The sequence below is a fragment of the Eublepharis macularius genome, chromosome 6 (genome assembly GCF_028583425.1).
Source record: "Eublepharis macularius isolate TG4126 chromosome 6, MPM_Emac_v1.0, whole genome shotgun sequence".
Lineage (NCBI taxonomy): Eukaryota > Metazoa > Chordata > Lepidosauria > Squamata > Eublepharidae > Eublepharis > Eublepharis macularius.
The window spans coordinates 105858531-105885461 of record NC_072795.1 but is presented as its reverse complement, the minus strand read 5'-3'; the positions used below and the strand labels follow the sequence as shown (position 1 = coordinate 105885461).

The window sequence follows — 26931 nt, the reverse complement described above, 5'->3', positions numbered from 1 at the left end:
AGCAAATGAAAGGGATTCTCTCGTTCCAACAAGGTTCCCATGTCCATGCAAGCTGCATGTACCAGCTACAGAATTGCAGGTAGAGCTGACCCTGTCAGTTCAGTTGCAACGAAGTTTTTGCTGGTATAACATTATGGAAGTGCTGGGAATGGGAAGCAGACTGGAGAGACTTTTGATGTTGACTAACTCAACTCTGCCTAGAGCGACTTGTTTCTGTTTTCTAGTACCTTTCCATAGTCAACCACCATTCATATTTTGGACCGTTTTGCAGGGGTAACATCTCGTTTGCGTTTTTAGCACAAGCTGATGGACTTGTCATTCTTCAGCTTCAGGATCTCAACAGGGAGCAGAAGCATCTTCTCTAGCATCAATGCATGTCATGAACACCATGGAGTTCACAGTCTGCCAATTCACACCCTGCAGCTGCTGAAGTCTATTTTGAACACTTGATAACATATTGTAGGACAATTATGTTTTTCTAGTATATCTTTAAACTCGCCAAATAAACACCACCTAGGTTCTCAATCGGCGAAAGGCAGGCAATTTTGGAGGAAATGAATACAGCATTCGGAAGGCAGAGTAAAGCCTTCAGCATCATGTAATTGTGGAAGGGGGGTGTCACCCAGGCAGTGACCCTTGGTGTTTCATAACAGGTCATTATTTTCATCTGTAAAACCTTGGAGAGAAGGATTTGTGGGCCGAAGATTCGGCATCACAGCACTTTTTTTGACCAGATTACCTTTGTAAGGTACACACCAGACTAACATTTCTATAAGAATGGTCATGAAAAATGGTTCACAATTCCCCACCCCTACCCCTGCCCCCAGTTCCAGCTTTTGCAATCATAATGGGCTCTTTCTGAAAGGCTGCAACAAATCAACAATGTACTAAAACTAGGCTGCTAGATTTACTTCTAAGCACCAAGTAAGGTGAGATGACACTTTTTATAGGATGGACTTCTTTCAAAGAGTCTGGGAAAACAACTGAATGTAAAAACATGTCACCAGGCACAAGCTCTACGAGCTAGATCAGAAAAGGAGACATTCTCCTCCTCACTTAAAAAAGAAATAGAATGCACACTCTTAACAGAATATACAATCAATGAGATGGTCAGGGCATGTCTATGATAACAGGAGGTCATTTTTATAAAGGGCATTGGGTTGTCATTTTAATTTCGGTTGAAAATTTTTAGAAAGTCATATTATATTTATTAAAGCATGTTGTATGCAGTCACTGCATTTATTGTATGCATTTTTGTAATCGTGGTGTCTCCCCTGCCAGGTAAGAACCTGCCCATGCAATAATAGGGAACCAGAATCGATTGCTCCTATTTTGTTGCAATATGAATTTTATGTCCAAATACGGGAAGTGTTCATTAATCCTATTTTGCATAATAGACATAGCCTCCCAGAAGTAAGGCTTGTTTCTTTTCTTTTATCGGATCAGTGTCCTCATATTACTCTCTCAGTAGCGAGATTTCTTTTGATTGCTATGAGAATTAGAAACTGTAGGATATAAGTTCTGGTTTTATTTTGTATATTTAAATACAGGTTTGTTTAATTTTGTTTTATGCCAATATAGGTATTGACTGAGTGAGTGTATGCATTTTTACTCTTTTATTGGTTTTTTTAAAAAATTGAAATCGTAAATTGAGTCTCAAGTGAGAAAATTGAACTGAAAATGAAATAAATAAATTTTAGGAAACATTGCAAATACAAGTACCATACCTAACAAGTGTTTGGCCTTTTGGGTTACAAGTTGTTCAGCTGCTGTACAGAGAAACCTTTATGTCTCACCAGCAACAAGAAACAAACAGCAGAAATATCTTACCTTGATCCTTAAACACAATTGCAGAAAGCCTACCTCTGAAACACACAGAAACAATATTCATACAGCATCATGGCAGAAAATTTATGTACAACAATATGTAAATAATAGGCTGCAGAATGGGAACAGTATGCACATCTACAAATATCGGAGCCTTTGCTTCCAAGGTAGTCGAAGTTTACTGATGTTAATGAATATTACAGTTTAATCAAGAATTAACAAGTTTCTCTCCTATGGGCACACAAATTGTATTTGTTAACAAAGATGACAGCCAATTCGTGTAAAATTACATCAGTTTCCCAGTGGGGTTATTCTGTGTGTGCTAATGGCAGCTAAAGGAATGATAAAGACGTATTTGAGGTGATCCTTTCCTTTCATATTGTGTTAGCATATTAGCTTACTACTTTTGTATAACAAAACAACATTTTAGTTCTCTGTGCTGTCTGAAGTATTAGGTGATCCCCACTGTAACTTGCGATGCAACCAGTGAGGTTGCCAACTGATTGGGAAACAAAACTGATTTAGGGACTCCTATGGGAAAGCTACTTTCCCTAATCCTGTTCATTTTTGCCTCCTCTTTTAAATAGTGTTCAAGTGCTTGAGCATCATGCCATTAAGTTCATTGGGCAGCAGGAGGGGGGACCAAGTTATCACAACCCTGGCCAACCTGAGCCCTAGGAGAGAAGGAGCAAGCACTAGCCTAAGCACGTCAGAATCACAGCCCTGTAAAGAGGCAGAAGAAGGCACCCCTGGGGACTGTATAGACAGGACAGGAGGAGATAGGGAAAAATACCTACTTAAGGGCAATGGGAGAAAAGACCTACTCCAGAGTAGGAACAGGGGAACAGGAACTGGGCAGGTCCAGGAAAAGGGGGGCAAAAAGGGCCCAACTGAAGGAGAGAAATATTTGGCTGGGACTAGCTAGGAATGGGGAAGGCGAGTAGCCAATTTGGCCTAAGCTGGCTATAAGAAGTAGAAACACAGGGCTCCCTGGGACCAGAAAGGTGGTGTTCCTGGCCAAGAGGCCAGAACTACGACTGTGCCAGGCCTGGAGGGCCTAGCTATGGTCAGTGATAGCCCTGCCAGAAGCTTGCCAGATCTATAATAATAACAATAATAATAATAATAATAATAATAATAATAATAATAATAATAATAATAAATTTATATACCACCCTTCAGGACAACTTAATGCCCATGCAGAGCGGTTTACAAAGTATGCTACTATTATCCCCACAACAAAACACCCTGTGAGGTGGGTGGGGCTGAGAGAGCTCCAGAGAACTGTGACTAGCCCAAGGTCACACACCTGGCTTCAAGTGGAGGAGTGGGGAACCAAACCGGGCTCTCCAGATTAGAGTCTCATGCTCGTAACCACTACACCAAACTGGCTGTCAAGGATCTAGGAGCTATCAAGGCCAAAGGAAGGACTTCAGCAGAGGAAGTGGGCCAATGAACCTGAATGAAAGCAGGTAGAGGAATTAAGGGACAAAACAGTCTGGCTATATAAACTGGGAAACTACTGATTAGAACTGAAAAGGATAACTGCAGCACATCTGGAATGTTTAAAACTGTGGATACAAAGGGGGATGGGCTTCCTGGCCTTGGGAGCATCACACATGTGTGAATATGCAGTTTCAGCTATACTCAAGATATGAAGTGGCTGCTGTGCTCAGTAGAAGAGACTGTGTCAGACAGCAAGGAGTCTGGCTGACCATTCAGCTTGGTGCTTTGGTTGGAGTCACGTTGCAGTGCATAAGCCCACTGACTTCATTGGGCTTAAATGGATGTAACTCCTGGGGTGGTCTAGAGACTCTTTACATATGAGAAAAACACAAGTTTGATTGGAGGAAACACTAATTCAGCTTGCTTTTAATATATGACCTGAAGCTTACCTTTAAACTGGGGGTGGGGTGGGGGGTACAAATCAGCTGCTGTGTGTAAGAGGACTTTATTCCCTCCTTTCCACACCACATACTTTAACTAGCAATGAAGGACTGTGATAGAGTGCTATTTGTCTTAGGCTGTTTCCACATGTCCTTAAAGGGGCAGACCACTCATCGAATGCTGCCGGCTTTTCCCCTTCACTCCACACCTCTCCAATTTCAAAATGGTAGCAGGCTGTTTGGCTTCTGTTTTGTTGGTGCCTTTTTGGGGACCATGAGAAAGTGCATTCTCAGAAAAGGCACCAAAAACCAGAAGCCAAACAGCCTGCTACTGTTTTGAAATCGGAGATGTGTGGAGTAAAGGGGGAAAGCTGGTAGTGATTGGTGACTGGGCCGTTCTTTAAGGACATGTGGAAACAGCTTTACTGCCGGTTTCATATGTCTGCCCAGACAGATATGGGCTGATTCTGTGCAGATGAGTGGAACTCCCCCACAGTCCTCCTCTGCTAGTTAAAGCATTCAGGTTGAAAAGGAGGGAATGAAGAAATCTTGCCTCCACACACACACAGGAGCCAATTTGCATGCCCCTTGCCACTAGTTTAAAGGTACACTCTGAGCAAAAGTCCAGGAAGGTGGCAGGAATCTGCTCTTCCTCTTCTTTCCCCCCTCTGTCAGGGCACCAGAGCTATGGGCTCTAGACCTTTTCCATAACTATTTTTGCCTCCCAGTCCTCTCAGGATCAATGAGTGTTGGGGACAGGAGCCTTCAGGTCCTAGAGGTGCTGCCATACATGTGATTGCCCTGGCTGCTTCTAGGGTTGCCAGCCTCCAGGTAGTGGCTGGAGATCTCCTGGAATTACAACTCATCTCCAGGCTACAGAGATCAGTTCACCTGGAGAAAATGGCTACTTTGGGGGGTGGACTCTATGGAATTATGCCATGCTGAGGTCCTTTCTTTCCCCAAACCCCATTTTCTCCAGGTTTCACCCCCCAGATCTCCAGGAATTTCCGAACTTGGAGCTGGCAGCCCTAGCTGCTTCCCAGAAGCCTCCACCACTAATTGGCACACCTCCAAACTCTGTAAAGAGGTCTGTAGCAGCAACACCCTGTTGGGTGGGCAGTCAGACTAATTCAGCATAGGGCCCAGGGCAACTTCCCCATGGTTGAACACCTCTGAGTAACTCTGCTTAGGATGGCATTGTTAGAATGCTAAGGTTCAACAGAAGGGCATGGAGTCCTCCTTGGAAAGGAGCTGTGCTAACTTGTTCCAGATGCTTGTAGCCATCTTTCACAGTCGTATAGTCACCTAGCCTAGCACATTGCCCAAGAGCTCACTGCTACCAAGCCAACTCCCAGCAGCCACCTCTTTCACTCAAGCCTGCCTGAAGGTGAAAAGTAGCAATGCTGGGTCCTCTTCCAACCTAGCATCTGTAAGACAGGAGGAGCAGCCAGGGCATGACCATATTTGCATGGGCGGGGAGGGGGGGAGGGCAAAATGAATGGTGTGAATCTGGGACTACGCTCCCATTATAGAATGGGTTTGGGTTATAGTACTTTGTGTGATAAGGAGAAACTGAAATAAATTGCTTATTTCCTACATGCTGCTATCCACGACTGTGTAATATTCTTCACAAGCAACTTACTTGACAAGTCTTTTCTGAGTGATCTATTTGGTATGTATTTGCCACAAATTAAGTAACTTCCTTGGAACTAATCTCACCTCAGCGGTTCCCAGCTATAAAATGATTACACATTTTTACAGTCTTCTAAAAGCTTAAATCTTCAATACTATGTTGCATATATTATATTATATATGTGTGACTTAATGTATAGACTGTGGCTGGGGTCATCCATTTGAATTATCTACTCTACAAATCCTTTCAGTTCTTGCTTTATGCTTCATTGATCGGTGTTGGCTTCTGCAGTAGTGAACAAACATGTGTCTGAGCAGAGCAGAGTCTGAGGGCCAAGCTACAAGTGACGAATGACACTTGAACGGCAAGTGGATTGAGTGGAGCGCAAGTGAACAGGGAGAAATACACTTGCTGTTCAAGTGTCATTCGTCACTTGTGGCTTCGCCCTGAGCAGAACAAACATGTGTCTGAGCAGAGTTGCCAGCCTTCAGGTGGGACTTGGAGGTCTCCCGGAATTACAGCCAACACTATCCTTGACCACTACCTGACTCCAGGTGTGCTAATCTCCACACTGAGTACTAAACTAAGATTGGCCCAATTGATATCTTCCAGCTCAGAATCTGTTTCTCTCAAGACAACTTGAAACCAAACAGATCTAACAGCAAGTAATAGAATCCCAACTAGCACTGCCAGGTCCCCTGGTGGGGGCGGGGGATCTTCCACTCCCAGCCTTTACTCCCCTCTCCCCACCGCCACTCACCTGGCCATTGAGGGGGGGAAGGCCTGGAGAACAGACCCAGGAGGCAAAAACCTCCTAGGCAGTGCACAGAGGGTGCACTCCCACCGGCTGTGAAGACATCACTTCCTTAAGTGATGTCATTGTACCTGTTGATGGGGGTTGTTCCCACACTTCACAGGGGCCCAAATTGGCCCCTATGAAGCATGGGAGCATGCCCGCTGACAGATGCAATGATACACTTCTAGAACTGATGTCATTCCACCTGCCAGAAGCGTGCACGAGGAGATCAACCAGGGTAAGTGCCTGGTTGGGTACCCACTGGGAGGGTAAGGAGACATGACAACCCTATTGCCCGCTCAGGGTTGGGAAATTGCTTGAAATTTCAGGGGTGAAGCCTGGGGAGGGGAGGGGCAGCAGGGTATAATGCCACAGAGTCCATCCTCCAAAGCAGCTTTTTCCTCCAGGGAAATTGATCTCTGTGGTCTGGAGATCAGTTGTACTTCTGGGAGATCTCCAGCTACCACCTCAAGGTAGACAAAATAGTGCTTGATGACTTTTTCTTAATTGGGTTAAACTGCTGCTGTTCAATGAAAAGAATTTTTATACTATGAATGTTGCTTATGATCCTTTTGAAGTTCAGTCTTATGGTAATACAGTGCAATTATTTGGCTGTTGCTTCAATTATTTCAGAATCAGAAAAACAGTGGCTTACATTTCATAATCTTTGTGCCTGTGAATGATTAACATAAAGATTGTGACTACCATTTGAAAATAGTTGACTGTTTTATGGACACAAGCTAGAAATAATGTAATATTCATCAGATCTATTAAGCATTTTTGATCAGTTAAATCAATTTTGCTACCTATGATGCAGAAGCCAGAATTCAAAGAACCATATAAGAACCATTTTGCAGGGTAAGATAGCAGAATTCTGCCCTGTACTATAATATTTTGAATTTTCTTCAAGGGATCTCTGTTGTCTGGAGATCAAGTGTAATTCCAGAAGAACTCCAGGCCCCATCTGGAGGTTGGCAACCCCAACTAATACGTTAGAGTGCAGAGTCTAATGTGATTCTTCAGATTGTGTTGAGCACATTTCTGTGAAAGGAAACATGAGCAACCTTCACATAGGAGTATTAGAGTTTTTCTTCTATATAGAAAATGCGTTTGCTGTTATCACTCTAAATCTTGTATATTCCCTTTGGCTAGCTATAAAAACAATTCCATCTCTAGAAGATGTTGAACACCATGAAATGGTGACAAATTGGCAATTTTCTAATTTATTATTTTAAGTGGAGGCACAAAAATTTGGATTTTTTCATCTCACACATCTGTATAAACCAGATATGTTAAATATAATTCTTGTAGGTATAAATGACATGCAGAATAATTTCCTTTCTACAAAATTACTTTCTGGCTGGTATTACCCAGGGAACTCTAGAATTTTGAACCCCTACCCCAGAACCAAGTCAGAAAACTTTGCTAAAGAATTAAAAGCTCAGCAGTTACAGCTGAGAAAAAGAACATTTCAAGCTATAAAAGAAGCATATAGGCTGAGAAGAATATTTGCTAAGTTGCAGTTAAACCCGACAGAGTCAGTTACCAGAAAACCCTTTGGGTAAGTATCTGGGAGCAAGAGATAAGTTAAGCAATTTGTGGTCAGAGTCCAGAAGTTCATTATTTGGGGTCTCTTTGCATGAATGTCTGGAAAATGGGGGAACAGCTCATGCAAAGTAATGAATCACTGCTTGAAGCAACATGCACAGATAGGAGGAAGATAGAACAGGACCCGTTAGAAAAGGCTGAATCTTATTTAAGCCCTTTCTTCATGTGTATACATCAAAGTAAGCTTCTCTTTTAATAGATGTAGCCAGAAGATGTGCAGAAGAGACAATGAACAGAAGATAGCATAACTGACCTTTTGATCTGTTCACTGAAAATAACAGAAACATATTCCTTCAGATTTGGATCATCTGGCCAATGGAAGCACATAGCATTCAAGGCTTGGAGATACTCAGAAGATACCATCCCAAGCAATAAAGTGCTTTCCATAGATGCTTGTTTCTACACTGCACAACACAACAGGAGCAAAGCTAGGTGTGACTTTAGGTGGTTGTCTTTGTCATCCCTGAGAAGACATGACATGTTCTTTACAACTGGCATAAAGAGCTGGCTGCTTTCATTTGTTACAACTGATGCCTGTGAACGAGGAAAATATAATGAGGATTAAAGAAATTGGGCACTGTTAACCATCCAGAGTGGAGCACAGTGTTACACTGGACCAAACTAGATGTGGTGGTGGAGTCCATCTGTATTTATCCACCCTAATGAAGAGAGTCTATATATTTGAACAAAAATGTAGTACATGCATAAGGGTAGCGAAATCTTGACCTTTCTACTGCCCTACCCTGTTCTACACTGTTGCTTCTCTTCTTCCAGCCACTCTTCTTCCAGCCTGTCTCGGTAAACATTGTCCCAAAGCCAATGCATGTAGAAGGCTAAGGTAAGATCGTATGCAGAATATACAACATCTTACCTGCATACTCCTTTCTTGCTAAAAATTATATTCTCCCATATCCCCCCACTTTAGACATGAACAGGGGGCATGTGTACAGATGCGTGTTGGTATCCATTCCCCATCATGTCTAGTTCAGTTTTGGATGTCAAGAGCCAAAGAGAGTGGAGGTTGCCTTTGTTTCTGAATTTCTGAACAGGCCATCTGAGATCATGGGTCAGAAGGTTCCGTGCCCACTGACTACCTCTGAGTTGGTAGGCATTGATGGGGCATTGATGGACAACAAGCACTGTGACTGTGCCTGCCTAGCTCCAAACTCCTAGTGGAGTATCGATCCAGGTATGGGTCATCCACTTAGGCCTCAAATTCCCCTCAAGCCAAACATCCTGATACGGCTGCTTTCCTATCTTTGGATTCCCAATAAGATAAAAGCTTAGCAGGACATTAAATAGGTCAATTTCCCTTTTTTCCTGAATTACTGTCTGTAAATTAGACTGGGTTTTCCTGTAAACTCTGTGTGTGTGCACGCGCGTGCGTGCGCGCGTGCGCATACACACGCACAGAGCAACATACACAAATATAGATATGCATGCTTGAACAAGTAGGTCAGGTCCTGTATTCCCTGTGACTAATGATGACATTGACCTCTGAGGGAGAGCTAGAGAGGCATCCAATATGGAACACACACCCATTAGCTCTTTATTCTGTTTAACATAAAATATGTATTCCCAGCATAGTTTATGATTTCCACAGGGACACACTGTACAGTTTCCTAAATGCATACAGCTGTTGTCTGTCAGAAAAGAAAACATTCTTTTTAAAAAACCATAGATCTTTTCCCATAGTAAAAAAATAAAGAGTCCTTATAAAGTGTTGCATTTGTTAAGGGAAACAGACAAAGAGCACAGTTTAAAAATAATTTTCAGAAGTACAAATGGCAATGACACACAGTTCAGCCCAGGCCAGGTTAAAAGAGTAATCCATTCACAGTCGCTTTTTATGGCCATTTCATTTTACAGATTTGTGGCATGAACACTGTTTTCCATATTTTAAAACAGTTTCAGGGTTTGAATATTTTAAACCATTGTTTACGGAACTTCGGGTTGTTGTTTTTTGTCACTGTCATGATGAGTTTTATTAATGCACATTTTAAAAAAATAAAGTTCACATCTGCAGTAATATTTAACAAAAGCTTTTAAAGACCAAATCAAAGTTTATTCCTGATTACACTGAATGCTAGAAGATGTGGTTAGAGTGAAGCCATAGAAGACTAATGAATAATAGACATGTTACAAGGACCTTCCTTCCCATTCTCTGAATAAAGGAAAGTTGAAAGTTATCTAAGCATGCACGATGGTAACAGTTATAATGTATACAGAAAGATTTCGCCTCAGGATTTTTCCTCATTTGTATAATCCCTCTATATGAAAGCCAGAGAAATTCTGCAAGCGATAGTTGGACAAAACAACATTTTACTTCCTCGTTCCAGCCTTGATCAGTCAATGTCCAGAAGAACCACACAGTCCTGTTATCAGACAAGGCAGCTGGGGAAACAAGTAAGGGGAACACTTCCACCATTAGTGGTTTTTAATATCCATAAACTTCCATTCATAGTGGTAAGTAGGATGGCAACTCCATATACCCCACAAGCAGAAGCCCCAGAAGGCAGAAAGTTGGGGGAACTTTGAGGTGTATTGGCTTATAATTCTAAAACTCATGGCTAATGTCAAGATTACTTGAGCAAAAGGCCAGCAAGAGTTGCATAGGAAATTAAAAGCATTTCCAAATGCATGTACACAAGTCTTTTGAATAGACCGCCTCTCCCTGTATGAACCAGTGTGCCAGCTCTACTCTAGGATCGCCAATTGCCTAACCCCCCTACCCCCAACAAAAACCTGTACCTTTATTAGAGGTTTTACGTGAATCCTGAAACTCAGTTTTTAAAGCCTCACACTCATTACTCCAAAAAGACAAGCTGCATAGTGACTAGTGCCTTATTACAAAATATAGTGCCAGGGAAGAGATGGATAGCGGAGTGAATAAGTAAGAGGCTGTTACAATGAAGATGAACTGAATGACACAATAAAGTGTGCAGATACCTGCATAGGCATAGCTAAGGGCCTCTGTGTGCGAGAGAGAGAGAAAGTATAAGCAAAGAGGATTCCCTTTAAATATATGCTTATTTTCTCTGACTCACACAATTGCAAAGCAGTAGGGAACTGTCTTCATCATTTACGTAGGTTTTAGTTAAACTTTTAGTGTTTCTTCAGGGGGCTCTTGGGCTTCTTCCACTAGAGTGACAGACCAGGATCTGGATGACCCAGGTTCAATTCCCCACACTGCCATGGGAGCTTGAGTGACCTTGAGCCAGTCACAGAACCTACCTCAACAGTGTTATTGTGAAGAAAAATAGAGGTTAGGAGAATGATGTAAGGCACTTTGGGTCCCTGTTGGGGAGAAAGGTGGGATATAAATGAAATAAAATAAAATAAAGAAGTTGGAGGGCAAGCACAAGTAGCTCTTCTCAGCTATATGGCCCATTTTATTCGATGGGGCTTACTCTCAGGAAGTGTTCTTAGGAGTGCATCCTACATCTACTTGCAACTTGGGACATATGTTCATTATACTTTATCTGTCAACCCCTCCGCATGCACACACCAAATCCTGGGAACTGTAGTTTGGGGAGAGTGCTGAGAATGTTCAGTAAGAGACCCTTACCCCACCCTTCCGAATCACAGACTCCAGTATTCCTTTGGGAAAGTGAATGACAATTAAGCCCAGTTTTAAGTATAAATATTTACCATATCAGACGTTCAGTAGTTTCAATTCATTGTGGGAACATTCCTAAGGAGAATTTAAAAATCTTGTCCCTTTTTATGAACTTCTGTCAATGCCTTGTTTCCTCAGTTTCAAAATATGAATTCCTCAAACGGGACAAAAATTTCGACCATGCATGGTCTATATGTCGGTCCCCCTCCTTGTAGTATTTGGATAAAACAGAAAAATTAGAAGCCAGATATTATTTATAGGCTATGATTCCTTCAGTAGGGTGCACAGAATATAAACCCTACAGAAGTGAGTATTGATTATTCAACTGCAGTTCCTAGCAAAGTGTCAGCTACAGTATTTAAGTGCAATACGCAGATTTATGGCATTATAATGTATTCATAATGGAAGTGTTTACTTTTTATTATTAATTTCTCTCTGTAATGAGTGCTAGTCATTCTTATTAGGCCTAATATGTTTCTGTGCTATGCAATATGTCTACTGAATGCATTTTCATATTTTAAAACCACAAATTAAAATAATACCTTGTCAGCGACACTGATTAGAGGAAGCATATTTTTCATCAAAAGATATGTGCAATTCGATTAAACATTCATCTTGCATATAAAGCATTTCATTTTGCCAATCTTAGCCCAAGGTATAATGATTAAATTACATATTTAAATGGGCCATATCAGCAACAATTAGTAACATTTATCCACTTATCAAAGAGTTTATTGCTACAGAAAGAGAAACTATTGCTTCCTAGACTGAGAACTTTAAGAATCTAAGCGCAGATGGCATGCCTGCACTGAAGGTGACAGAGTTAAGGAAAAGCTTCCTTAAAATGTAGTAGTTAATCTGGTGGGAAACCACATTTCATACACCCAAGGCCTGGAAATTAACTAATATCTCGGCCTGGTTTATAATACTAGGATTTCTATAACTCCCAGCAAGGAAGAGACACAGAAGTAGTGAAATTGTATTTTGTTACAGAACAGTGCATTCTGAAGCTAAGTTGTTCCAGTCTGAATCCACTGATGCCAATAGGCTTAGACTGGAGTAACTGTGCATAAGATTTCACTTTTAAGACTAACCAATTTTATTGTAGCATAAGCTTTCAAGAATCTTATGCTACAATAAAATTGGTTAGTCCTAAAGGTGCTACTGGACACTTTTTGATTTTGCTACTACAGACGAACACGGCTAACTCCTCTGGATCTAAGATTGCATTGGAAATGTTCTTTAGGATATCATTAGACATGTAAAATGCTTTTAGTGGCAGCCAGTCATAGTAGAAATGCTCCTTTTAAGAACAAGATTAATGACTTGGATAAACTTCACTCTTGTTAGATCAGAACAAATATATAGCATATGATGGCATTATTTGCAATAGCAATACAAAAGATCAGGTATAAATGTGTACATTCAAAGGTTCTTTCTTGTCATGAAGACCTTCTGTCACGACGAGGCTATCCACTGCAGGAAAACTGTGTGGCAACATTTTGTTTTTTAAATGCTTGGTCCAATTTCAAAAGAGCAACAGTATTTCACTTAGACTATATCCTTCGTAAGTAGCTATAAGTGTTCTCCCAGCACAGACAACTTTGGCTCACAAAGAAAAATGGTAACATGCACACATGTAGTCCACCAGCTATATACAGCAGCCCATCAGGGGCTCAATAATCCTTCTGTTTAAGCGGCTTCCTTAGGATAGGAAATATAAGTCTTATTGGTACACTTGTTCAGCTTGATGGGTCACAAGCTGTGCGGACTTGTTGGTATTCAACAGAGAATGAGAAAGAGGCAGACAGTGGGGAGGCAAGACGAATGGTTATTAAGGAACTGGAGCAGATGCACAGTATCTATGTCCCCCAAATACCCAGTTCTTATTATGAAAAAACCCGTATGTTTATTATTTTAAATATACTTTTGTCACAGAAGCAGCAGGCAAAATGGCTCTCTGGTGTTTCAGGAGGAGGTACAAGAGATACAAATTTTCAGGATTAGGGTCAGGTCAGGATTGACGGGAAGTGTTTCAGCCTCAAGGATAAATACGTGAATTTAAATGCAGTTGCAAATAAGAATCTTTTGTTAAAACCTGTGTTGAACTTGTAGGGGTTGGCTCCATCCAGCTTTTCCACTGTTGAAAAGGGAAAGAGCAAGTCATCATCATTGTCCCCTTTGACCACCAATAAGGTTTTGCTGGGAACCATGGAACTGGCATAGACACAAGCCATGTGGGGTATGGGCTGTGACAAAGAGAGAAATTTAGGCAAGAGTAGGCTGAAAAGTTGGCGGGATCTCACCCGTAATGTTTTTCAGAAACTGAAGGACCCATTTTCATTTTGCATGTAGGCATTTAAACATCACCCCATCCAGTTTCTGGATAAGTAAACTGGTTCGACCTAGCAGAAACGTGCAATATTTCACCCCACCTCCTACTTCTTCAAGAGTATATAAATTTACTAACAACAACAACAGAAAGTTACACACATACCCCCATAGACTATTGACTGGGGACCAAAGCACAATTCTTCGTGGGAGGCGCATGTCAGGAGCAAGGGTTGCCTCGCCATGTTATTATGTAGATCTGTCATTATTGCTAGAAAAATTGCAAGGTTCTCTGCATGGGATCCGATGCTGCCTGAGCTCCATAATAAAAATGCACGTGGTTACATATCTCTTGAATCCTAGTCTCAAGATATGATTGAGGTTCCTTCTTTTGGTTTTGTTACAGAAGAATAGTCTGGCAGGTAGATTATATTTTGAGGGCTTGGGGGGTAATTGAAGCCAGAAGCATTAAAGGAGGAGGAGCCGTTCAAATTCCATTTTACCAATCCATTCCAATCTCGTTGCTTACTTCCCTTGATTGATTAGGGCTTTGGGGAACACCTCCTAGTTCAGTGACTTCCACAGAAAACCAGACACTTGCAGGGGAGGGAGGGAGGAAATGAGAGGGCTTATTTTAAAAACGTCCTGTTACTTTGTCATTGCTGTGCAGTCTGTTTAAAATTGAGCCCCAGCACTGATCCCAAGCTATTTGCCTTAAAAGGGCAAAATATCTGTAGAAATGAACTTCAGCAAGTCCAAAAGACAGGAAGAAAGCAGAGAGACAGAAAATAGGATGTGTTACGAGGGCTGGAATAACTCAGCTACTTCTGCAAATGACCCAGCACTACACTGCCAGCTTCCCAGAAATGCAAAAACGTTTTGTCCAATATGGATTAGCGACAGAGTGACACAAGGAAAAGTAATGATGGAAGAACACCAGTGTCTTTATACAAACCTTTAAATTGTGTGTGTGTGTTCACTATTGCATGCAAAAGTATGTATCTGAACCTGCTTAAATTAGGACAGGCTCACACATGTATGTACATCACTTGCAGGTATTAAAGGATGGCTTGAATGTGTGAATAGGCATTATCAATTTAACAACCTACGTAAAACTTTCATATCCTCTGGTGTCACCTGACATAAGGTTTGTCCATGTTGCATCCATTAGCAAGTCCGCAAATGTGTATGCATGAACAAATGAGCCCTAAGGCAAGCAGAGCATTACAGATATATGTGCACAGTAAGAAGCGCCTTGCATACAACATGCTCTGGCCTTTGGTATAGTAAGCACATGTCAAATGCTGTGTTGAATTTCTAAGCTAAGCAATTACACTTCTTTTTTTCATTAGGAGATTGACAGTACTTCTGACTTTTTGCAAGCAGCACTCCCACGGGGTAGAGGCCAGGATGAACCCTATCCACAGTGCAGTGCCAACCACCTGCTGAGCCTGGATCATGACCAACAACCACAGTGAACAGTGGGCAGGTATCTGCTTTCCCATGGGGCTGGAAACTATCCTGTTCTAGCCTGGCTTTCACAACAGTTGAAGATGCTTAGCAGCCAGTTATCCAATCAGCACAGTCGTCCCCTTCATGGACATGCAGTGACAGAGACTGCTGTGATTCTGAGGTCTGTCAGTGTAGCTTCCAAAGGCACAGGAGCCTTGAGAGATGGCAACCCTTTTAATCTACCTCACGTTCAGATCTCTGCGCCTGATGCTAGCTTATCACTGTGTGGTCCATGTCAGTTATATCTGTTTCATTGGTCTGCATAGATAGAAATTGATTCCAATTACCAACCTCAGAGTGGCACACGTGTTGGAGGGGACGCTTACAGGGTTTGCACAGGTATGTCTGTGTAAGGGGGAGGGGCAGGCTACTGGGGCTTCTTACCCTTCTTGTCATTGCTGACAATATTTAAGCCATTCAGCCTGTGTGATGGAGAGTAGAGGGATGGGAAGGGAGCACAAGTGCTGCTGGGATGAAGGGAGTGCCAATGACTCCCAAGTCTATAACTGTGGGATGGTGCATGAGGGCTTGCCAGCGAAAATTACTGGTACATGAGACTTTCAGTCAGCATGAGTGGCCCATCTCAAGTGATCACATTCAGTGGCGAAACACCTCCGCTGTGCCTGCGACTCCCTCTAGAGCTATCTGGTAGCAATTCCAAGATGCTCAGCTCAGGAAAATTGCGCATGCCGTGCTTGTGCTTTCTCAACACACTATGCCTTCCCCTGCGTGATATATATAGCTGAAGCCAATACCAGGGCTACTGGGGGATTCATAATGCCTTATGCTGTGTCTCCTTCCTGTGATCCCAGCTGGGTGTGTTGTTAAAGAATTGCTCCCAATTACAGGTTCTAGGCCGGCCTTTTCCTTGCATTTTACTGCTGGTTGTCATGTTTTTGGTCAAGCGTGTACTCTGGCTTAGTCCCCTAGATGGGGTTTGAACCCATGCCCTCCTTTTGCCTTTCCTCAGTGAGCTATTGAGGGGATGACAGGAAGTCCTCCTGCAAATGTGCGGTTACGTGTTGCTGCCTTAGTGTCTGCATTCCACTTGCTTGGCAAAAAGGTGGCGCTCCTTAACTTCCATCCAACACAAGACCTGAACCCTCATGCCGGGGAGATCTTGGGCTTTCTTTTAGGGTTTCCTCTACCAAATGAGATATAAGGCACATGGGTAGAGTGGCAGAGTATCATTCCCTCTGTGTGCACTTTGACAAAAGGGACAGAATTGCAGGAGGGAGCTTGAGCATGGATCTGCAGAATTCCTTGGCATGTGGTTGTTCCAGGGCACCAACTGGTCACACCACAATCCTTCTTACAATGGAAAGGTGTTGTGTTCCCTTTGTTTCCATGCTTTGTTTCCACGCTTACATATGAGCAGAGCAGGTTGAGAAAAGGGATGTGGCCGCTTGATGTGCTGAGTAGCTGCTTTCCTGTATGCCTTTCATGGAGGCATTACTGGCACACCATGCTTCGATTGGTGGCTGTCACCAGAGTTGCTATGGTCTCTGGAGCCACTGCTATATTCTCTGTATCTCAGCGAGGGGTTTTCTTTCACATACATTCTCTCTGTTGAGTGAGCACTGACTACCAAGTACTGACAGTGGTACAGGGGGGTTAAGATGAGGCTGCCCGAGAGAGTCTCCAGCTTCCTAACAAACACTGTTTTTGCCCAACCAGATATACAAACCAAAGTCAAATATCTATTACATAATGATAAGGAGCCATTCAAAGAAAATTCTAAAGGCAAGTGTGCCTCCCTAGAACTTGCTGCATCAACTGGTTACTTTCTTAATAATATTGTACTGTATACTGACCCTGGTAGATATTACTGTACACATCCACTTAAGCAAAGGACACAAATACCTGTTACATTCTCCCTGGGGTCAGGTAAAGAGGCATGTTCTGAATATTCACATATGGACTTGGTTCAGAATGGGATCATGACATGAAGGAAGAGAGAACTTATACCTTTCCCCCTTATTTTCCCCAGGGGCACTATTTACCCCATTGGGGAAATGTAACATATACACATGTAGCCCCCTAACAGAGTAAATAGTACCTCCTGACCATTTCAGTTTAGAAAAACAGTGTGGAGGGGGCCTAAACCCACTCTCTCTTCTGATTTGAAGCAAGCCCCAACTTCAGGACACACCTCTCCACACATCCTAGGAACGCTCCCAGGGAAACTGTGATATTCGGTTAGGCCCTAAATTCAAACTGAGGTGAAAAATCTGCCCATCTTTTATCACTTCAGACTACAGGTGGGGATTTACCTGATTAGCAGTACAATCCTAAATTACACCCTTCTAAAACCCACTAAAATCTATGTATTTAGAGGGGAGTAACTCTGCTTAGGGCTGTACTGTAAATCTTCCGCCATTAAAAAAATACCTCCTCCATATAGGAAATCAGATGTCAGAGAGAATGCTAGCCTAAAATTACCATCTTCCCGACATCCATTTTTCCATGTCAAAGGAACATTTTTTTGTTTGGAGGGGCATTTAATCCCCTGTGCCTCAGTTGTAGCCTGAAGTGGTATAGTGAAAGAGATTTACCACTTCAATGAGAACTAGGCCAGAGAGAAAGAGAGAGAGAGAGAAGTTGGAAACATTTTTGATGCATTTCCAAATCCTGCATGAAAATGTTGGCACTGCGCATACTCTTTTCTGTTCCTGGCAACTTACATCTCAAAGCATGAACAAGACTGTTAACACCAGCCTCGCAATGTGCAGAACTAGCTCTGGATATGCAAATCTGGGGTGGGGGGGGAGCACCCTGTCCTGTGTAGGAGTCTTCCCATGTGCTCCTTGTGCTTCCAATTGAGCAGATTAGCATTAATAACTGGTAGCATGGAAAGCTGCCATGAAGACCTGCCTTTAGCGATCCGGCCTGCCCAAATATTACAAAAACACTTTCATTAAGATGTCATAGCAAGAAAGCACATTTTTTATTTAATTCAGTTTGACTTCATACAATGTGTGTAAGAGGTATGAAACTGTAAGAGAGAAGGGAGATTGGGGGAAGGGGGAGAGCTCAGACCTCCCATCTCTGTCTTTTCCCTCAGTAGAATCCCAGGGGCTCTCGTCACAGCAGATCTCTGACACTACGAGTGGCCGGCTAGCAGAAAAGTGGACAGAAAAATGATGGCAGGGTGGCAGTGAACAAAGAGAGCCCCCCCCCACACACACACACACACTATGCACCACTTTGGATCTTTAAATCTCACTCATACCCCTGCTTACAGGTGTATGGGCAGACGTGTTTAAAGACCAACTCTGCCACTACTACTGTGTACAGTTTGGATCCAAGAGAGAAAAGTCAGAGAAAGAAGACAAATCTAGGGAGGCAAGTCACCTCCTTGTGCTGCCCGTTAGACATTGAATAGTTTAAATATCCGCATGCATCAGAGTCTTCCCTCAAAGTGGATGCTAAGAAAAGAGCAGGAAGAGACGAAGCAGCGGCGACAGATTCTGCAACTGTCTCTCCTTGGGAATCTTTGATGTTGCTTGAGTTCAGGAGGGGAAAACCTGTCACCGTAAGCTGAAGATTTCCCCCTCCCCCTTTTCAGGTACCAGAATTGAAGCATCTTGCCCCAGAGCTCCAGTCCTACTCCCTCATTGGCACAGGCAAGACAGCTGAAGGAAAAAAAGAGAGATGGCAAAAAGACCAGCAGCCAAGCATTTTAGCCTGTGGTTGCTAGGATACTGTGAAGACCCTCCACTGCTAAGCAGACAAGGGAGAAATTTAAAAAAAAACAACCCATGCCCAGGCCTTATGTGCAAACAACAGTAACAATAGAAAGATGCCACTTCCTTCTGCCCATCTCTGCCGGGGAAAGATGCCAGTCTCCAGTGAAATAACATGCACTATAAACCTGAAAATGGATACTCAGTAGACTTGCGGGGGGGGGGCAGGGAGATGATTCATATTCTAGAGGCAGCAGAGACTGGCCCTTTAGTTAAGGGTCTGTCAGTTTGCAATCTGAAAGCCAATTTTCTAGGACACAGATCTCAACTATCCCTTTTAACCAGCTCCTGAGCATATGGAGGTTATCTTATTGATGTCCTAAATGTTTCATTGGAAATGAACAAGGGAAAAGGGAAGGGGGCTGTTCGGTTTTTTTTTTCTTTTATAAGTAGATGTGAATACAAATCTACAAAATTACAGCAAAGCGACATTCTGTATAAGATTGCATCACTGCAAAGGGAACTTAGTAAAAAGCCCGAGAAACATCAGTCTGATTTTGTGAGTGAAAAAGAGCACACAGGCTGTTTGCATCATGACAAGTTTTGTATTTTCATTTAATCAACATGGTTCTGGTAGTCATTCATATTAACAGGCAAAGATAACAGCAGATATCGTATTGAACAACATCTATTATCTTATGCTGATTGTAACACTCCCTTGTGCGAATGTTTGCGGGGGGGGAGGGGGGAGTGCGGAATCATAGTCTTAGAAACCATACGTCTAAGTTGTCGCTATATTTTTAAAGCAAAGAGTCTTGCTCTTAAGCACTAACAAATTTACAGGGCAATCCACTGCAGAGTTGCTCCAGTCTAAATCTATTGATTTTAATGAGCTTAGACTGGAATAACTCTGCAGTGGATTGCACATTAAGTGTTACATAAGCCTTCATGAGCCACAGCCCCACATCATAAGATGTGTCAGGATGCATCTGACAAATGGGCTCTGGCTCATTAAATCTTATGCAACAATGCATTTTGTGTCTTTAAGTGCCACAAGAGTCTTATTTTGGCTGCAACAGCCTGAAATGGCTACTTTCTGGAAACTGTATTCTAAAACTTTGCAAGGTCTGATTGCTAGCTATACCAAAAAGCAGTTTCTCTCTCATTATAGAACATTCCTCAGCTGATCTCAGTCTTACATATCCTGTTCTTACATTGTTCAAAAAGTGCCTGATTTTTTAAAGCGCATCCCTTGTGAATGAATTCCTTAAATGGAAAGGTATTGGCAAAGCAACATGTTTTGCAGTGACTAAACCAATTGCAATCATCCTTTGTACAACCCAATACAATCGCACATTAAATCTTGTATAGTAGAGTATGAACTGTGTGTGTAATACCGTACAGAATGGAAGACTAATCTTTAGAGTTGAATGTATGCTGTACGTTCTGTTATAGTTCCATCTTTCTATGATGTTTCCCTTTTCTAAAAGAAACTGCCATGTACAGAGTGAACTCCAACTATTGGACACTAATTATCTTGAGATCCTATCTATGGCTAACTCAACTGTTCAGGCCCTAGACAGACATTTGAAATGGCCCAGTTCAAGCGCTGCCCACCATGCTGGAAACAGAGAGCCTGCCTGCATTTCCACATTGCTCTTGTTTCAGCTTGCTTTTCATACCACTTTATTACAGCATTTTGGTGAGAAGGTGCATAAGACTCTGATCAGCAGGAAGTGAAAACATTTTAACTACCCATTCCTCCCTTCACATCCCAAACATTGTTGCAGCAGGTTCTGGAATACCATCTTATTTTGTGCAAGTATACCCTTGTCTGGCTCCTACTCCACTTACCATGGCAAAAGTTCTTAGACCAATCCAAATCCTAGCCATCTGACCAATTTATCATCTCTCCTGACAATAATTATGTCCTCCTTGTGTAAGAGGAAATCAGCAAATCATCCACAAGGAGCAACAATTGTAAATTAGTGAGACAAAGGCAAGGGATAGCTGTTAAAAGCTGGATATTTCTGTGATAGGATTTAATGGGATGAGTATGCTGTGATTTAGACTGGATATTTATATGGACTATTGCAACTAATTGGACTGTTCCTGTGTAAACATAGTACTTACCAGGGCTTTTTTTCTGGGAAAAGAGGTGGTGGAACTCAGTGGGTTGCCCTGGGAGAAAATGGTCACATGGCTGCTGGCCCTGCCCCCTGATCTCCAGACAGAGGGGGGTTTAGATTTCCCCCCACACCGCTGGAGCGGCGCAGAGGGCAATCTAAACCCCCCTCTGTCTGGAGATCAGGGGACGGGGCCACCAGCCATGTGACCATTTTCAAGAGGTTCCGGAACTCCGTTCCACCGCGTTCCAGCTGAAAAAAAGCCCTGGTACTTACAATTGAATCACAAATGCTATCATTTTATGAGAAAAAATAGAATACCCTATACTCCAAAACCTTTTTAAACAGATTTCCATGTTATCGCTTACAGCTAAGAGAAGCAGGTGACTGAAGTCAGATGCCATTTCCAAACATCCAACTCAGTATTGGAAGAGTTTGCAACTTTAGTGACTACAACGCGGCTGGTCAAGTCTTCTGCAAATGAATACATCCTTCCATTGCTTTTCAACAGGAAAAAAACATTCAGATCAACAAGAATGGGAAAATGTCATGCTCAAACAGGAGTGCTCTGTCCTATGTGAAAGCAGGAGCTACTCCTTCACAATCCAAATCACTAACTCTTTATAACTCAGGTTAGTGAGGAGACACTTTGGTGTCATTCACCAGTTCATTACCTATTTTGCAAAGGTGAATGCTGTTACTCATAAACATCAGATAGTTTGGTGTAAAAGGGTCCCTGTCTCCTTACAGCATACTGACCATTTTGCAGGAGAAAGAGTCATCCCTAAAAGCAAAGATTCTGAAAGTTAACTCTCAGGAAGACAAGTTTTGATGCCTACACACCTTTCAAGTGCACTTGATCAAGTCAAATGGCTAAACAGCACACTGATATGGCAGTGAGCTGACTCTAATAAGGAAAGCCAAAAAACACCCAGAGAAGTCAATATTCAGGTTATATATTGTACCCTCTGAAAGCTCACTCCCCTCTAGACATGTTTCTGCTCACTATATGTCCATTTTAAATGTTGCATTTAAATACAATAAAGTGAACTATATCTGCAAAGATATCTGTGTTAACAGCAGTTGGGTGCTATAAATAAATAAAACCATGTGGTGCATTTTGACATGAGCCATGATTTTTTTAAAAATCTGGCATGCTTTTTCATGATTACCACACCAAATACACAACGATTTATAAAGCAGTCATGAAAGGAAATTAAGTACCAGGTGAAGAATGTCATATTTCTTCTTCAGGGGGTGAGCTTTCTCCATTAAAAACTTGTGACAGCAAGTGTGGAACAAGAACAGATGATTTCCCCCAAATTTATTTAAAAGCTTCAAAGTAAGATTTATTACAACTGTCCTTTCAATATGTCCTTTCTGGGCAGGCAAGTCATCTCCATGTGAAAAGACACTGAACGCAGGGTTTTTCCTTCCCTTTGAAGACGTTCAAAACCACAGAGAGGAAAAAGATCTGGAAAGCCAGGGCAAGCCTCAGAGTCAGTGCCCCGTGGGACTTGTGCTCTGTTCTGGCTCAGTACTTTTGTCACAATGGATATTCCCTGATTCTCTCTTCTCATTCCACAGAATGTCAAAAACTCCCTGCAATGAGAGTCTATCCACTCACCAGCTCCTTACTGTCTGTCAGTCCACATTTGGCTGCTCACAATGTATCCAACAAGATTTTGTTTTACAAGAGGTATTTTACTTCTTTTCCTTTGGAACATACTGTCTCAACCTGTCTCTCATGTTTGTTGTTTCTTAAATTTTATTGCCTGATAATTTATCGCTCTGAAGCAAACCCATAAATCCAACAGGATGCCACACAACGGTCAGCTACACAGGGACATACAGCATACAGCTTTCCCCTTTATTCACACCTAAATGCGAAAGGCCACAAATGATGAACAGGCATGAACACCAGAGCTCCCAGCAGTTATCACATGGACCTGGAATTGTAATTCACATTTGGGTTTTCCTGTGGAAGGCATAGTTGCTGGGAGTCCAGTGTACTTAATGTATCAGTGTAATGGAATGTAAATCGGGACATTTGTTCCAACAGAAATGTTGCCTTTTCTGTACTCTCAGTACAACATAACACTGAAGTGAGAAGTTCTTTGCTTTTGCTAACTGTGAGGCTTTACAGATCAGTAATTTTGCATGTTGGTAAATTAAATGTGATCCTTGTCTCACTCAGGCTGTTTTAGAATCTCAGCATAGGATGACTCAAGTAACCCCAAACAAAGCTGGCAGCCACCTCAGTGACCACATGGAAAATTAGTTATTTGATGTTTCCATTGTGGGTTCTGGGAGTTCTCAGTACAAAAACAGACTCCTCACTTTGTTTGCTGGACCGCAATCTACACGTGACAGAGTGATTGGACAACTGGTTGACTCTGGAACATGGTGGATTCCCTTAAAGTTGCCACACTCAGGGAGCTTTTTTTTTTGTTTGGCTCTTGCCCATCAATCCTAAGCTCGTATGTGTAAGGTTATGAGCTGCTAAAGTGAAGGAAGGACGTCAAAAAATGTGAAAGTACAACAGAAGAAGAGTTGGACCAAAGAGCCATCTAGGCTATCATTCTTTTTCCAACTGCATCCAGCTAGGATGCTTCCTGCAGCCTTACAGGAAGACAACAGTAACCCAACGTAGAATTGGCAAGATTTTTGAGAACACATTGTTTGGCATCACATTCTGTGTGGGTTCGTTCAATTCAGACCTTTGTCTGGAGTAGCAGTTCTTACGTTCAGGATATGGAATGAGGAGATGGGGCTATGTGGTTAATTCTTATCTGGAGGAGAAACATATGATCTTGTACAGCTATTCTTAAATACATTCCATTTACTGTATTAGAAGATTAATGGTAAAATATGTGGCCTCACAACTGCAGTTTATGTTGCACCAAAAGTTTCCTATAAACCAGGGAAATGAATGCTTTCGTACTCCAGAGTAAGAATCTGAAACTGCATGAGAAATCTTGAAAGCACTTCATATTTCTCTATCAAGGGTATTAACAGCAGTTTCCTCGAAATATATTATTTCTGCTGCAGTCCCACAATGCACTTACTTAGGAGTGAGCCCTATTGGGGATTAGTATGGATATCAGTAGCAATTTCCTAAAAATATATGATTACTGCTATAATCCTAAAATGTACTTACTTGGGAATAAGCCTATTGAGAACAGGGGAACTTGCATTCTGTTGACCATATTACACAGGATCTTGCTGCTTGGATTTCTTTTTAGAATATCACATCCACGACATCCAGCTACCATTATGACCCATTGCCTACACCTTTAGAAGCACTGCTTCACCATTTGCTAAGCTCTTGTGGTGTGCAGATACTGCAACAGCAGCTAGAGACACCCGTTAATTCTAGCTTTGGTCTTCCTGACAACCAAACAGCCACGCTCCCCACCCCCCACCCCATGAGCTGTGAAACAAACCAGACTTCTCCAAGAGAGGTGTGAGAAAGATGAAATGCTGACAAGAGGAAGGGAGTAGAAGGAACTCCTGCACTGGAGATGCTGTACCACAGGGGAACAGAAACTGTGCGCAGGGCAAACCTGTATGCTCCTATGGACAAAAAACTACTGCCAACATAAGTCAAAGGTGCCTCTCCTAATGCCATTGTCTGTGGTAGAACCAGAGCGAAGGACAGAAAGAGACAGATCTTAGAGCAATCCTCACTCTTCATGGGACTCAGCAGATTGCTGCATAGAATGGACTTCATGGCACCTATTTTTCACGCTAGCATTTAGTTCTAAAATGTGCAATGCAATAAGAAAGAAGTGCAGGACATGGGCAGAAAGCCTTTTCTTCACTATGGAATAATCCGTGCTTCTGGAGATCAGAAGGGGCTTGAACCTGGGCACCTCTCTTTAGATACTGAGCTCTAGTCTGCAGTGGCTGTGCTCTTCTGCTGCCATGTTATAGCTTCACAAACAAGAGACTAATGAGGAATAACTGACAAACCATGGGATAAAAGAGTCAAGGCTCCCAAAGCCTTCTGCTGACCAGGACAGGAGGGGAAAGAAAAACATGTGAAGGTGAGAGATCAAGAAAAAGCTCTCCACTCTCCCCCAAACTTGTGTGCGTGGAGAAAAGCAAAGCCACTTTTCAGATGGTTTTTTGGGGGGTAAGGCAGTGAAGTAGACATATAAATCTTTTTGGTTCTTCTGTTCTCCTTGGTAGGAAAGTGGCTGAGGATTAGAGAAGCTGTAACTCACATTCTTGCATCTGCCTTATGCTAGCCCCAGCAGTCATCTTAAAGACATCCTTGCAGGAAAAGGTGCAAAGCAGTTTGCAGAAAGCCGCTAACTGGTAGATCTATACCACAGTTAAAGAGCCCCAGATCACCTTTTCATCAGTCATGCAAAATGATGAAAGAAACTACTCAAAATAATTTTGCCTGCCTGGATGCCAAAGGAAATCAGATCCTGAGGAAAACACACCAGCAAAAAAAAAAAAAAAAAACACCCCACAGCCCCCCTCTCTTTGAGTAAATAAAGACCTGGTGAATGGAATGAGTACACTTTTTTATCCTCTTGTCAGCAAATTCATATAGTTCAAGCGTCAGTCCCCCGTTAAATTCAGGTCAGAAGCCACAACGAAAACAATAAACCAGACAGAAACACATACCACATAGAAGAGACAGTCTACAGATGCTGTGTGGTAATTTGGAGGGGGGAAGGGGGTCAAATGAGGCAGGATACGTTTCCCCCTCCCAATGTTAACAGTCTAGAAACTCTGCTGGGGGAGGGCGCCTTGGTATCTGTTAAGGACGCAGAGGAATGCTGGCTGCGTGCAGCTGAACGTGGCTTGGGAAGTGTGGGCAGCCCTAAGAGAAGAGGGTTCGGGGCCAGGAGAAGAGGGCAGCAGGCAGCCGCGGGGAGGGGGCGATTTCTGCAGATGAGTCGGAAAGCGATGGAGGGCAGAAGGCGGGCGGCGCACGGGGATCCGCACGGCGAGTGGATGGGCAGCGCGGGCGAGAGACAAATACGAAAGGGGCGAGGGACGAGCGAGCGAGGGAAGGAGAAGGGGAGACAGAGCGAGCGAGCACGCCACAGGGACGCCACACGGACACAACGCTTAACCCCGGGCTTACTGTGGGCTCTTGGGGTAGAAAGGCAGGGTGACATGGCTGAGGTCCTGGATGTCAAAAGCGGTGGGCTCGGCTGAAATGGCCTGCCGCTTGGTCCTCTGCTCCCCTTGCAAAGTGCCGGAGCCCTGCTGCTGCGCCTGCTGGGTGGCGGGTCGGATCACCGAGCGGTACTTGTCCAGTTCGTTCTGCAGCTTCTGGATCAGTTCGTCCTTCTGGTCCAGCTCCAGCTCCAGCTCGTCGATGAGCGCATCCCGTTGCCTCAGCTCCTCGATCTTCTCTTGCAAGGCATATTGTAAATCCCGCAGCGTCCCCATCCTCAACCTCCTCCTCCTCCACCTCCTCCCCGGGGCTCCTGCCGGCGCCCCCTCTCCGCTTCTTGTAACTTTCCCCCCCGCCCCGCGAGGTAGCCGCTGCCGCCGCCGCCGCCTCCTGCCGCCGCCTGTCCCACTTCAAGCCAACTTTGCCAATTGCTCCGCCGATCGACCTCCTGCCGCCGCCAGAGCCCGTTAGCCCTTTAACGCGCGCCTCCAGCCTGGCTCGCTCGGAGCCGGCTGCCGTCGCTCGGCGCAGCGACCGGGGAGCGAGGAAGCTAGGCGAGGAGGCTTCCCGGGAACCTCATCATCTTAAACGGTGCCCCATCGGCACTCACGCCACCGACGGCTGGGCTGTTAACAATGATTTCTAGCTGCCTGCGTCAAGCTAGACTGGAGAGAGCGACACCGAGAGAGAGACGGAGGGAGGGAAGGAAGGAAGGCAAGAGAGCCAGCGAGCGAGCGAGCAAGGGGCGTCTGCAGCATGCCGTA

General features: G+C 43.2%; 1 protein-coding gene across 1 annotated transcript in view; it reads right to left on the bottom strand.

The window, feature by feature from the left end:
- Positions 1 to 26442, bottom strand: part of LOC129332771 (cGMP-dependent protein kinase 1-like) — a 692061-nt gene extending 665619 nt beyond the window's left edge. The window contains exon 1 of the mRNA XM_054984010.1: positions 26132 to 26442. Coding sequence (XP_054839985.1) covers positions 26132 to 26442 — 311 coding nt within the window. The remainder of the gene's footprint in view (positions 1 to 26131) is intronic.
- Between the last annotated feature and the right edge of the window lie 489 nt (positions 26443 to 26931).